Genomic DNA, 13,874 nt, shown 5'->3' with positions numbered 1-13,874 from the left:
TCTTTTTTTACATGAGACTACATTGCTTTTAATGTTGCAGACTTAATTGGCTGTTTTAAGAAGGAATTAGTTGATTATTTATAAGTTGCACATTAATGCCTCTTTAAATGGTTCAAAGGCAGTGTCTGCTCCTCTGCTGGCCTGTGGCCATTGTTCTCTTTCAGAGGATGTCCTTGTGGCTCACAGCATTTGCATTTTTGCACTAAATGGAATTTTCTGCATTGACAGACAAGCAAGGCAAACAAAGCAATAACAAAAACAAAACATTTAAGTGTGCATCGCTGTGCATTGTCTGCCACTTCTTACAGAAAGCAGCCTTTGATGTGTTAATATCAATAGTCTGTGTTTCATTGTCAAGTGGTGGCTGTGGCTGAAAAGAGAAGCAGTGAGAAATATTGGCCAAATCTTTCTGTGTCTCTCTACTGCAACAGGCTGTAATAATATTGAATTTCATGTCAAACAAATATAAAGTATTGTTAGCTGTAGAAGCATGCACAGTACTATCTGGCAGTGCGATAATCTTTCCTTAAAAAACACGCTTTTCTGTCACATATGGTAACATTAAAATGTGGATTCATGTGGGTATGAGTACTAATTCTGTTTTCATCACTTTGCATCTGTTTTTTTACTGGTTAGAGTGCAGAAAAGCTTTGCATTGTGTTTGTGACATCCACTTATCCAATACTCTATGTTTAGCTACACAACAGCTCTCAGTACCTTTGTTTAATGTAGAGCACACATCTTCATTAGTTATGTATAGCTTCTAATTACTATTGATGAGACTCTAGCTGATTTGGGTACAAATCTATAGCTTTTGTTATTCTAATGAGTGTTATTTACCCTCAGATCTCCAAGCCAGAGGGCTTTGGAATGGGGCTTTGTGCCGGCAGATATGGCCAGGGCTGCTCTAGCTACACCCACTTGTTTTTGAATCTAGTTTTAAAATCTAGTTTCCCTCCCCCCACATCATCACCCGTCTGCGTGGATGTATAGCACTTCCCGCTCCTCCATCTGTTTTTGTCCACCCATGAAAAGGTCCATTATAAGCTGCAGGATGCACAGTTGACATGCTGCGAGCTACACTTCAGCCAATCAAGGCAGTGCACCGAACCTAGGCCATGAATCCAAGGGGGCCCTAACCCCTCCCCCAAGTTCATTTTGATTTTGTGGGGTCTCTGTCAGAGATCCTCAGTTGAACAAGTTTTTTATAACAACATTGTCTCTATCATCGCTTTTCCCCATAAAAGCTTCCAATCTGAATGGGGCTCTATGCATGCCCACTGGATGATGGCAGGCTCCTGATTAACCCTGGAGTGACTAGCTAATGTCATTGAAGGAGGGCCACCTGGCTGTGAGACTGTACAGTCAGCTGCCACTGAAGGGCCAGAATAGGAGACGACCAGGTGTTGGGCTCCAGCCCCCCTAATTGTTGCCATGTAATAGCCTGCTTGACTGCACAATATAGCCCAGGGGCGAGGATTAGGAAAAAGCTGTTGCCAACACAGAAGTCCATTTTCTTTTTTGCCCAAGGTTTTGTGTGTGGGTTTCACTCTGTCTGTATGCTTATGTGTGTATAGACATATACATCTCCCATTACTGCCCTACTCCTCCATTACAATTAAAGCAGGTACAAGGCTGGGCCCCTTCTTGGCTGTGTCCCAGATTATTTCTAACTCAGGACAGTAAAGCTGTTTGGTTAAAGTATAAGGAACAGAGTGCAGTTTTGATGTGCTTACAACCAAGGAAAAATGAGATTTCTTTTATCATATTTGACTACATTTTTATTTTACAACATTTTCACTGACTTAATTTACTTAAGTTTTACACAATTACAAAAATCTAGCCATCTAGCCATAGTCATTTATGTCATATTTAGACAAGCCCACATTTCATTGTAACAACACTGTCATAGATTGACATCCAAAATGCAATACGCAGGCAACTGAAATTACTCTTGTCCCACAGTAACTAACCCCCTCTGTTCTGTAAATTTACCACAGATGTAATCATATGTAACCCAGTGCTAATCATTATCATTCCCACTAAATACCTGACATTTTGCATAGGGCGAGGTAGCCTAATTGGTCCAATGAACCTTTCATAGAGGGGGCAATGGAGAAACAAGAGACTTTATGTTTAGCATGTCTTGGCGGTGAAGTAGCCCGAGATGCTTGGCATTAATGCATCACAGTTATTTCGTTGCACATGCCACAAGCATCATTAAAATTGCAGAAGCCTCTGTTCGTTTTGTTTTAATATTTCATCAGTGCTTGTCTGAGCAGCGTTATCATAGGGTTAAAAACATTTGGCATGACCCGGAGTTGGCACCTTACTCTTGCAATTTAAGTGTCAGGCTGTGAAGATGGAACATCAGAATGCTTTGATTGTTTTGAGGTGGATACAAGCGGGGCAGAACCAGAGTGTGAGTTTAAGCCTCATTATGATATCAATGCACATTTTATCATTAAAGTTGGAAGAAAGAGAAAGTGAACTACCCCATAAGTAGACAGATGGATTTCTGTCACAATCCAAATGCACCATACCCTCCCCGGTTTCATTTTTGACTTTTTAATAAAAGTTCAATTTTAGATCAGATAGATGCTGTTGTTCCCCATCTTGACTCTTCAACAATTCAGATTTCATGAACCTGGAGGAAAATATGACACATATTAACCTCAGATAGCTCATAAGATGCCCACCTTTGTCCTGACCTAATAATGTTTCCAGAGGGCGCAGACATTCATGTGACTCTGACCATCATCACTGACAAAGGAGACCTTCAGAGAGAACTCTCACCCAGCCACTCACGCAACTGTATCTGTTAATCTTCATCCCTATCAGCCTTTTGTAGCTCATCTTATTATGACTTTCTGTTAATACACAGTGGAGGTCTGTGTGACTGTCTGGCTATAATGGGTCTGTGTTTGATTAATCATGTCGATCCTTTGTGTTTCACATCTAAGGCTGCTGTGTTAGGACTCATCAATGGAGGCCAGAGTCCTTTGAAAAGGAGATTGGTTACAGACTCAGCTCATCTGAATACACAAGCCTGGTAGGCTTTGATGGCAGTCATGTTGCGTTGAGCAAACCAAGCTACAACAAATGATGTCATCAGGGATCTTGCATCCGTCCTGGGTCTATGGATTGCAAGGATGACTTGTTGCTTTACCATTTGTATTCTGTGAAACACCAACAGTGAGTTGGTTTGAAAGTAGTTTAGGGGTCAACGTTGACCTTGATGTAGGTGCTGCTCTTGTGATTTGTTGTGGAGCAGAAATCGATTTTTAGTGTCCTCAGGAGAGGTGGTGAGTTGCAAGAGACTTGAGAAAATGGGTGACTATTTCCTCCAGTCAGCTCATAAATAACCTGGTCATGCCAGCTCGCAGACATCAGATTTCTTCTGCAGTTGTGGCAAACCTGTGTGAAATCACTGATGGGCAGTGATGATGTCACAGGTTAGGAGTGATGTCACAGCCATAACTTCCCATCCCGCCGTCTGAATGCCAGATGGACGATAGAGAGGTGTGGAGGTGGGAGCTTAGAAAGCTCTTGCTGTGGGAAACGTACCTCTCAGGAGGTGTCATTAACCTGGGCTTACTGTTTGACCCGACTCCTTTGGGGCTCCTGAGCTCCAGTTTCCTCGACCCACTAATTAGGCTACTTGTTAAAACTCTCTGAAACCAGCTGTTTCTCCAGAGCATCTGATGTTGTGTAAGTCTCTGCTAGGCCAGAAAATGGACACACAAACACCTTCATTCATCATAATGCGTCTGTGACACATTCAGACGTTTTCTCCTCTCCTACAGCTGTCTACAGAAAAAAAGCTGTTTAATGAGCCACCAAGGTTTGAGTAGCTGATATATAAAAAGTGAATGGAACACACACACACACACATACACCCTACTGGCTAGTTGCTGTCATACACCTCTCACTTTATCCATCTCAATCTGTTGTTCCTTCCCACTTTGCCATTATTCCTGCAGCCAGCTTTATTGCCACATTCACTCTCTCTGTCCCTATCTTTCCGTTCTGCCTGTGTCTCTCTGTCTAAATGTCCCTGTCTTCCTCCCCGCTTTCCCATAATCACCTCACACCTCTGAGGGCCTCTGCTGAGACGAGCTTCACACCTCAGCCCTCACTGTGACAACAGGTAGCAATGGCACTCACCGCCCGGCCTCTCTCCAATCAACACCTGCTCAGCTTTATCTCTTTTTCTTTCCTTCCTCTTTTCAATCTTTCCGCCTCCCTCCTTTCTATCTCCACCTTCTTTCTCCATAGTGTACCTCTCAATCAGTCATTTTCATATTATACTGCCTTGCTGTCATTTTCTGCCTCTTATCTTCTCTTCTATTTTGAGTAACACTTTCTAATGAGTTTCTCCAAAACCTATACCTACTTTATTTAATCGTACCCATTTAACATAAAGCTTCATTCAGTCTAATTTTCTACTTTTGCCAACAAGTATAGAATGTGAGGTATGTCAAACCAAAAAGCAACATCTGCTTTTTATACTGTTTGCACTGGCACCCTGGCTCAACCAAGCACCACACGCACCTACCCCAGACCCTTACCCCTCAACAGGCCAATTATGTGACTGCTGGGAGTCAATGGCACTGTGAGCTACTCCTGAGCTCCTCTCTTCACCAAGGTCAAGCTGATTGGCCCATGTTAATGGGCAGATGTGGGGCTAAGTGTGGAGGGGGTCAAGCACCTAGAGGCACTCTACACCTCATCTCTACACTGTCCCTCTTCATGACAAGAGCCCCTTTTACCACCAGTGCTTCTACAAACAGGATTAACCTTGGTTGATGCCACGGAGGCCCCTGGACATTGTATTGTCCTCGGGCATGGCAGCCTTTTTCTTTTTTCAAATGACATTTAATGTTTTTTTCTTTTAGATTGAACTTGTAGAATCATTAGACGGGTCACTTGTGCATGCTCTCTGTGGATTAAAAAATGTGTGTCTTGGTTGGAGTATAAGCATACTTTCACAGTCAGTGGTTCTCAGGTTAGTAGCCTGAAGAAGATAATCCTCCATCAGTAGATTGTTCAGTTTTGTAACCTTGCTTCAACTGAATATTGATCTCAAACCTGGATTGCTTGCAATCTCTTTCTTTTCTCCATTTGTCTTTATTTTTGCTATAAAAACGTATTAGGCTATTTCATCTTTGGGTGATGCCATATTTAAAACTCACACTGATGACGACGTCTTTGAGAAAAGGCAGTCACCCTCGCTGCAGGCATTAGAAAGCATGATCTGACTTCTGTCACTTTTCAGTGGAAAGAAATGCAGCTATAGTATTGAAAGTGTCATTGTGGGGGCATCTTAAGACCCCTAATCTGGACCACCTCTATCTACTTAGTGCAGTCTGTACACAAATTTGTTGAACAAGAACAATCTTTTATAGCTTTATATTGGAGAAAAAAAATACTTTTGGCAGGGCTACTTTGTCTGAAACTACTTTCAACCAGTAATCTAGTCCCTGCTGCTATGATTCCTGTACATTGATGCATTTCCTGATATCTTATTTCACCAGGCACTTAGAATTAGAGCTAATCTTGATATCGTCTGTGGGTTCTTTGGTCATCTCCCGATAACTGAGATCAGATATTAACAGTGCATAGAAATAATTTTAAAATCAATTTTTCAGGATAAAGGAAATGCATTAATGTTTTTATTGGACTGCAAGGACACACAGATGGGTGTCATTGAATGGAATATATTCACATTCAGTGCTCCTTTTGGTAAGGGAATACTTTCTTGGGGCCTTGATACATAATAATCCCTGCTGGCCGTGTGTGTTAAAAGGCTCTGAAAGATGTTGTTTATATGTCAGGGGCTTATGGTGGTGTGAGGACTTTTGTCAGCTGGGGAACACAAAGACTTGGGCTGGATGGTCAGAGGATGCTGCTCTCCAGAGAGACACCAGTTCAGAGGTCAACGTAGGCTCTTTTGGGGGACTGCGTGTGTCAATGGAGGGTGTCGGTGTGTGGATTGTCCCTGCTTATGCACAAACGGCAATGTGTGAGCATGTGTTGGTGTCTATGTGCACTGGGTGCGGTTGCGCACAGCTGAAAATAGATCCCAGTGGACAGGCATTTTCAGGACAGGTCCCAATGGATGAGAGAAGGGGGAGAGAGATGATGATGATGAGGAGGATTGGTGGTGGTTGGCCAATGGGGTCCAGCAGGGATGGAGCAGCCTGCTAATGAAGAGCCATCTGAGGCTTCCATTCACCTTGAACATGGGCCACTGCAGCTGCCCTGACCTTGGCTTTGATCCACAAAGATGCTTGACCCCCACCATTTCCCCAGAGCTACTCCCCCTGCCATCTGGACAGCATGCATGCATATGTATACATATGTGCACACACCCAAAGATACATATGCATGTACGCGTATGTTGACCAATATGTGTACAGATACACATATGTTTATACAGGTATAAATAGTAAGACTCTGTCTTACAGTGCTGCACTGTTACCCATAAGTCACTGTCTCTGTCACCAACAGTGACATAAGACATAGGGGGCAAGCAGGGGACAGGGTGGAAAGGGTCCATTCAAACTAATGGGTGGATGTTGTAGTTAATGGATTGAATTTGTGCTTTTCTCTTTATTGCAACCGCTGCAGCACCCTCTTCACAGTGACAACATTCATGTCTCCACAGATCTGTCTCCTAACTGAAGTTGTTTTACATTACCTCAGACCTGGTAGTGTTTTTTCTCATTACTATTCCACACTCCATAGACATTACATTGGTTTCCCTCTCTTCTCCCTAATAGGAATGCAACCGCTTGGAACGTAGGGGTTCCTTGGAAATTCCCAAAGTGGTGCAACACGCTCTCCTCCCACACACTTGCTTGTTACCCAGTTCAGCTGGAAATGACAGTTATGTCACGGGTGACTTGAGTTGCAGTCCATCTGTAAAAATGTAGACCTGTCTGCATTTTCCCTTGTTATATTTCATCCTTAGCCATATTGGAATTTTTATAGCACAAATTCGTGAGATTTTATGAGATAAAAGCTTTTGTGTGTTGTGATCCACTTCCAAACCTCACAAACATGAATTATGTGCAGGTCCTCATCAGCTGTAAAGCTTATTTTCTCCCAAAAGTAGGTCAGTGTTTGCAGGTTTGGTGTCCATGATACGGGCAGTCTTTGCGTCACCGTGTGAGATATGTTCCCTGATTAAGTTACTCGATGGAGATAGCAGCATCTGTGCATATGCAGGGGAAAAAGCTGTGCCCATGGTTTTGCAATTAGAGGCCAGCATAAAAATGAGAGTGCGGTAGATAAGGCAAGATTACCCCTCACTGTGCATCAGGTCTGATTTCTGTGCAGCAATTTTTTTACCCACAGATAGCATCGTACATTTACTTAAGTGAGCTGATTATGGCTCTCGCTTTCACTCATCTCCAAAATACCTTTTATTAGTCGCCCTCCCTTACCACCTGTCTTTCTCCACTGCTCCCTGTCATGTTTCCCCCTCGTTTTTTGCTAATTCTATGCCATCTCCCTTCATTTTATTCTTTGAAGTTTTTTTTCTCACCCACTATAATCCATTTGTCTAACTTGGATAGAGGGCAACGGAAGGAAGTGGTGGAGGAGAAGCGTGTGTCAGAGTCAGAGAGAGCGTCTCCTCCAGCTGGAGTCAATATTTGCTTTAGGAATCTCAATAACAGGCTTGCAGTCATCTGCATCTCGGATAATGGACAGCCATATGGCTCTGTTGACCCATGCTGTGCTGAGGTTCGCTTTCACCATCTTTCCTTGTTTTTCATTTTTCTCTTTTAAGTTACATCTTTTTTTTTATCAAGCTCTTCCTTCACTTATATTTTGTCCTCTACTTATCACCCTAATGGACATATTTTGTTCTTATATAGACACATGCTCTCTCTCCATTTGTCATCTGCAAAACCCTGGGTATGACCCACCGCACAGAGCTGTGACCCAGGTTACCATGGCAGCAGAGACTGGGATGCCCACTCTGTCTAACACCGTTTCCAGCAAGTGACAGGAAACAATGACGTTGCATGACTGGCTATGACTGGAACTGGAACTGTGCTTTTACATGTTTAAAGTCATGTTGTTCTGTCTCCTAAATGAAGATTTAGTCAATGTTCTAGTTGGTTTAGTTATTAATTTGTGGTATTTTTTTCCTAGTTGAAGTGTGAAATGTGAGCTCTTATTTAAATTAATTTACTAGAGGAATATGGTTAGTATTTTGTCAACAGATAAAACATACATATCCTATTATTTGTGTCTTTTGTTCTTTTTTTTTGTCTTCACGTTGTGTGTATTGCTGTCTGTCACTGTGAGCTTCTTGGCCATCGTACTCTCTGGTGTGTCCCGGCTCAGGTGCCCGTCATCCCAGCTTTGCCATGGTTCCCCTCAAAGCCATTGGTCATGGCTGCCTTGGCCCTTGCTGTGGCGGCATGTGCCCACATCAGGCCCCTTGCCCAGTCACTGTCTCGTCCTATCTATCTAACCCAGACCAGTGCCTTTCGACCCAGTCCAGCCTATCTCAGCTCAGCCTGGTACAGCCTTGGCTTCAGCAACAGCTTCAGTGTCACTCCACCCTACCAGCCATAATGAGATGAGGGGGAGGTGGGCATCATTGTTCCGTTTACTAGAGCAGTGTGTGTTTGAGAGTGAGTGTGTGTGTGTTTGTCAAGCAATTTGTCAGGTGTCATCAATGAGGGGAACATGGCTACAACAGACAGCTGAAAATAATCAGAGTCATTCTCAATCATGTGCAAACACATGGACTGTTAAATCTCAGATTGCTTGCTATCATTATGCCATCAGATAGACCTTTCTTTCCCCCAATAGTTCCCTACACCATATTTTATCCAGCACTTGCCTCCATTCCACAACAGACTTAGCACAATATATCCATGATAATGATATGATAATGGCCATCAGGATGTTTTCCGCCCTCACCCAGCAGCCATTTTGCAGGCTTGTACATTCATTTATTTATTTATTTATTTATCTGAGTTTTCTCGTTTCAAATCCAGCCATCCATCCTGCATGCTGGCTGCCCAGGCCCCAGTCACTGCTTGTCACTCTGAATTTCAAATGGCTCCAATTTTCCCCCTGATGGCACGGAGAAGTGGCAGGCAGCACATCGGGGAGGGTGGTCCTAGACATGCTGCCTGCAGCAGGGGTTCTATTAGACAGAAGAGAGGGATGAGAGGCAGGAGAGGAGAGGTTGTGAGCATCACGCCAGTAGTGATGTATTCTTTCTTTCTTTTTTTTTATCATTATTTTGGAGACTGCATTCTCATTTGGAGCTGTGTGGCACGGCTGATTGTTCCATCTTTGCTTCTGGCTGGGTTGCTGATGGTGTAGCTGCTCTGCCTGGTAAAGCTACCTCTCACTCTCCAAGCTCACAGTGTATATATGTAATACTGCACTGAAAAATCTTACTACTGCTAATATTCAATCCGTACAACACACATTTATTTTTATTTATTTGTTTTATTGTTGTAGGTTAGAGCTTTACATGTCGCCATGTTTTCATTCTACATATATATATTCTCCTTAATAAAACCTAACCAGCTATGAGGAGCGGGCACTCTACTTGGAGGCCATTGTTCAGAACCACAGAGAGGTCATGACCTTTGAAGACTTCGCCTCACAGGTCTTCTCCCCCTCTCCTGGCTATCCGATGAGTGGAACAGGTGAGAAATGAGCCACACAGCACCTCTATCCACTTCCACATTCCTTCCACTGCACCTCTTTCACCCCTCTCTTTCTGTGTCTCCATCAAACTACTGCTTCATTACTTTTGTGTGTTTTTTTCTCATACCTTCCTCCCTCTTTCTTCTTTTCTTACCTCTTTTTTTGATATCAGACTCTCTTTCTCTTCGACAACACACCTGTTAGCCCCCTTCACCTCCTCCTCTTCCTCATTCCCTCTACACCCTTCTTCCACGCCTACGCTCACTGATGAATATCAAACGACGAGGCCTGGCTCTTCATGCTGTCCAACTGACTTCAAACACGCTGCTTGCTCTACTTCTTAAAGCCCCACTCACACTACTTTGTCCATCTCTTTTTTTAAACTGCATCTTTCAATGCAATTACTTTCCTATGAATATAAGCAGCCTTATAAATGGCAGTTGTAAAGTGCATGTATGTATGTGTGTGTGTGTGTGTGTGTGTGTCCATGAGCTCATTCACCAACACTTAAGAGATTCAACTGACAAACAGCCGCTTGCGGATGTCAGCAAAGAACTCTTATCAGTCTGTGATGAATAGAATGGAAAACGTGTCTTATCTTGTTCTTCCTACTTGTACCAGCTCTAATCGATCTGCAACAGCACTGAAATCAATACAGGATTGCACTTTTCCACTCTATTGGATCCTGGCACACGTTCTGTTTTGACAAGGAAAGCACTCCACAATACCACACCATAGATGTCTTGTCATTTTCGAATCTGTCAGGGCTTATACGTTTTAAAGCTGGTTTAGGGGGAATGCAGTATTTCTTTCTCTGTTATGCGGGCATGTGAAAATTAACTGTCTACATTTTTTTTGGGGGTGTTTGTGCCCGTCTGTGTCGGACTTCAGATACTGAAGATACTGAGAGAGCAGGTGTGATACTCAGGGAGGCAAGAGGTGGTCAGCCACATTACCATACTGTTGGCCCATCTCTCCTGCTGAGGTGTAAAATCTCCCCACACTAGGCACCCCCTCTCATCCTCAGCACAGACACAGCTTAAAAGGAAGATACAGGGCCTTATGGACGAGCTGAGTTAACAAGAAACATTGTGTAATTTCCAAAAGCCTGGTCTCTCCTATCTTTAAGTAGTGTTTATCTTCTGTTCAAAGAAAGGTTAGGCCAGAACTAAGACTAAGGACATATGGGGCAGCTAAAGTGAGAGTCCTTAACAAAAAAGCTAGAGGGGGATACCGCCCAAATCCTGCTCTAGCCAGAGTCTGAACTGAGCAAAGCATTTTGCTCTAAAATCCGTTATTTTTTTATTTTGTGTAGACACCACATTTGTGTTTGTGTTTTTCTGTTAACTGGTATATTTTCAAACAGTACAGTGAGTTTACTGTGTAATTCATCAGGACTAATACACTAAATATAATGTATGTAATTATGTTTTGTTACTGTTGCTTAATCCTCTTGTGTCTTATCAGGCATTTCTGCAATGTGGCTGTGATGGCTGGTTGATACTGCTTCTCATTCTCACCCCTCTCCAGTGTGCTGTTGCTCTCCCATGCCTTTTGTTTGCGCAGTAGTGTTTGTGTGTGTGTGTGTGTGTTTGAATGTTTGTAAATGCGAGTTTGTCCATCCATCTGCCTGTCCATCCATTCTGCTCTGACTCCCATTGCTGCCACTAACATGTCATCCATGCTCCATGACAGCGTGCAGGCGTTGGCCGGGGATGGTTTGGGACATGGAGTACCCCTGGGCCAAACTGGACTGTAAGACTCTGCCTGCTTTTTCCACATTAGGCATGACGCCCAGCCACGACCCCACTAACATCCATCCATTCATTTAGGTCACTGTGAACCCTACCACCTTCAAATAAAAAGGGGATGCACTTATTTTAACCTTTTTGTAAATGCAAAGCAGGTCTTGAATTTAAGTTCAACTCCTGCATGCTAATTGCTAAATAAAGGGCCCCTACAGTGTTTCCTTTGCTTGTTGTAAGACACAACCGAAGTCCAGTCCTGTCAACTATCCATCTCATACCTTCTTGGCTTGTCAGTATCTCTCATCACCTCGTCCTGATCCTGAATGTGACCTCACTCTCACCCCTGCAACCTCACTCTAGCATCACCGCTTTCCTGCATGAGCTAGTCCATCCATCATATGGACCCAAGACTCCATCCACAGTGCTCCACCTGTTACACCCTGCACTGCTTCTCTATCTTTGTTATTTTTTGTGGACATTTTTTTAATGATTAACTGAAAATGATTCTTCTCTCTGGATAAAACTACATAAAAGCTCCCATGAGTTTCTGGTGTGCCCCAGCATCTCTTACTGTCTCACCCTAACCCTCTCTACTTGTAACATTGGTGGTAAATGTTTCTCAGACTGTTGTTTCCATGTGAACGGCCCTTCATTCGTGCTTTGGATTTCAAAACTGTCACACTTTTGAAATCTAAGAGTTTACCAGGTACCATCAGACATCATGGCCTTCAAGGTATCCTCCAACAAAATGGCACTTGTTGATTAACTCATCACAGAATCAGTTAACCCTCTCTGACTTTTAAACCTTCCAGTGACGACTAACCACAACGCCACACACACTGTCTGAATGTCCCTCAATCTAGCCACAGAGGATTTGTAGATCAGCAGTGTTGTGTTGTGTTCTGCTGTGGTCAGTGTGGTTTGGTGTGTGTCCACTGCTTTCTCACATGATACTCTACTCTGTTCTTCCCTTTTAGATTAAAAATATCTTAAAGGTCCAAATACTGTATGTGGTGAAGGTAAGCCCCGGTCAGATTGGAAGCTTGTTTTTTGGTCGAGCAGCCTACCTGCCCTTCTCTCATTCACTCATCCTGGCTGGCCTTTTTCATTCAGTACTAACCAAGCTTTATTTACTGAGTGATCTGACAAAGGGAAAAGGACAGAGAAACCAGGCTGTTTATTTGGGGGGGTGTCCTACTGTTTAGACCAGGCTGGTAATTGAGAGTGATGCACGGTGGGGACAATTAGTACCTGACTAAGTAGCAGCATGAACAATACGGCTACACTTCTGGCCCTCGCTTTTGCATGTGGCGCGCCTTTATCTCTTCCCCCAGCAAACACTTTTCTCTTTTCTTTCTTTCCTTTTTTTCCCCTCAATCCCTCCACCCCCCTCATTTCCTCCTGTTGGAGTGTGCCTGTTTGCCTGGGGCAGACTGAGACTAACACCTGCCGCACTGGAAGACGTCTTTGTCATCTAAAGCCTTGTTTGAACTGCTGCAGTGGGGACCAATGGGATAGCAGGGCCATTTAAAGACTCTTTGTTTTCTTTCTTTCTCTGTCTCTCTGTTCTTCTTTCCATCTGAAATGAACCTCACCGTAAAGCAGTTTTTTAGCTTAGAGCTTGGAGCGGAAGTGATTTGTTATAATGGTGATAATGAAGACGCACACCTTTTGTGTATCTGGGTTATTTTTTTAACTTCGTTATTTCCAGGAAAATTAATTCTTATATGAACCCATACCATGAAGAACATACTTTCTAAAGTGATGCAACCACAGTCATTAAGTACCACAGTGGGAGCGATGGTGGCTAAAAAAAAATGGAAGTCGGTTTAGTGTGTGGTGAACACTATTTGTCTGTGTATATTACCTTTAATGCAGAAGATATATTCTGTTCTTAGTTTGAATTTACTGTAGGAATGAGTAGAAGAACCCAGGAATGCAGATTTAGTTTCTGTCCATGTGGCCTCCCACATTTGTAGCCAAGCCCGTCCCTTTTTTTTAATATATATTCATATGCAGATTTGAGAATTGCACGTTCAGACCCCCTCACCTCCCGCGCAGGCCTTTACAATACATACACACACTGTGTGTTTCATCCACAGCCCAGCCTCCTTTCCCAGTGAGCTGTGGCCCTGGATGCTGCCGGTGTCCACTGTGCTGCTGAGTGTCTGTTACTCCAGCCATCTGCTATTCCTTTTAGCCACTGCAACTTGAGATGCCTCAGAAAAAATGGCAGGAAATAAAAGGATAGGAAAGAAAATAGGCAACCAGATGCCATCTCAACAAAGCAGAAAAGTTGTTTAAACTCGAGGCATGAGGCCGAGGTGGGTGGGGGGCCAGTAGTTTGGGTTTGGTCGGAGACACAGTGAGGAAGTGGACGTTCACAATACTTGATTGTCCTCACCAGCATTTCATGCCCACCTCCCAGCTTATTAC

The 13,874-nt window shown here is 43.4% G+C and overlaps 1 protein-coding gene across 5 annotated transcripts in view; it reads left to right on the top strand.

The window, feature by feature from the left end:
- Positions 1 to 13,874, top strand: part of ralgapa2 (Ral GTPase activating protein catalytic subunit alpha 2) — a 70,979-nt gene that overhangs the window by 53,980 nt on the left and 3,125 nt on the right. For 3 of the 5 annotated variants that reach the window (XR_003669452.1, XM_028395215.1, XM_028395211.1), the window contains one exon: positions 9,568 to 9,689. Coding sequence is in view for 4 of the 5 variants with exons in the window: in XM_028395215.1 (XP_028251016.1) it covers positions 9,568 to 9,689 (122 nt within the window). In the remaining variant the exon portion in view is untranslated. The other 2 variants (XM_028395213.1, XM_028395212.1) reach the window with 2 other exon arrangements.

Source organism: Parambassis ranga, chromosome 22 (assembly GCF_900634625.1).
Source record: "Parambassis ranga chromosome 22, fParRan2.1, whole genome shotgun sequence".
NCBI lineage: Eukaryota > Metazoa > Chordata > Actinopteri > Ambassidae > Parambassis > Parambassis ranga.
This window is presented reverse-complemented; position numbering and strand designations above follow the sequence as displayed.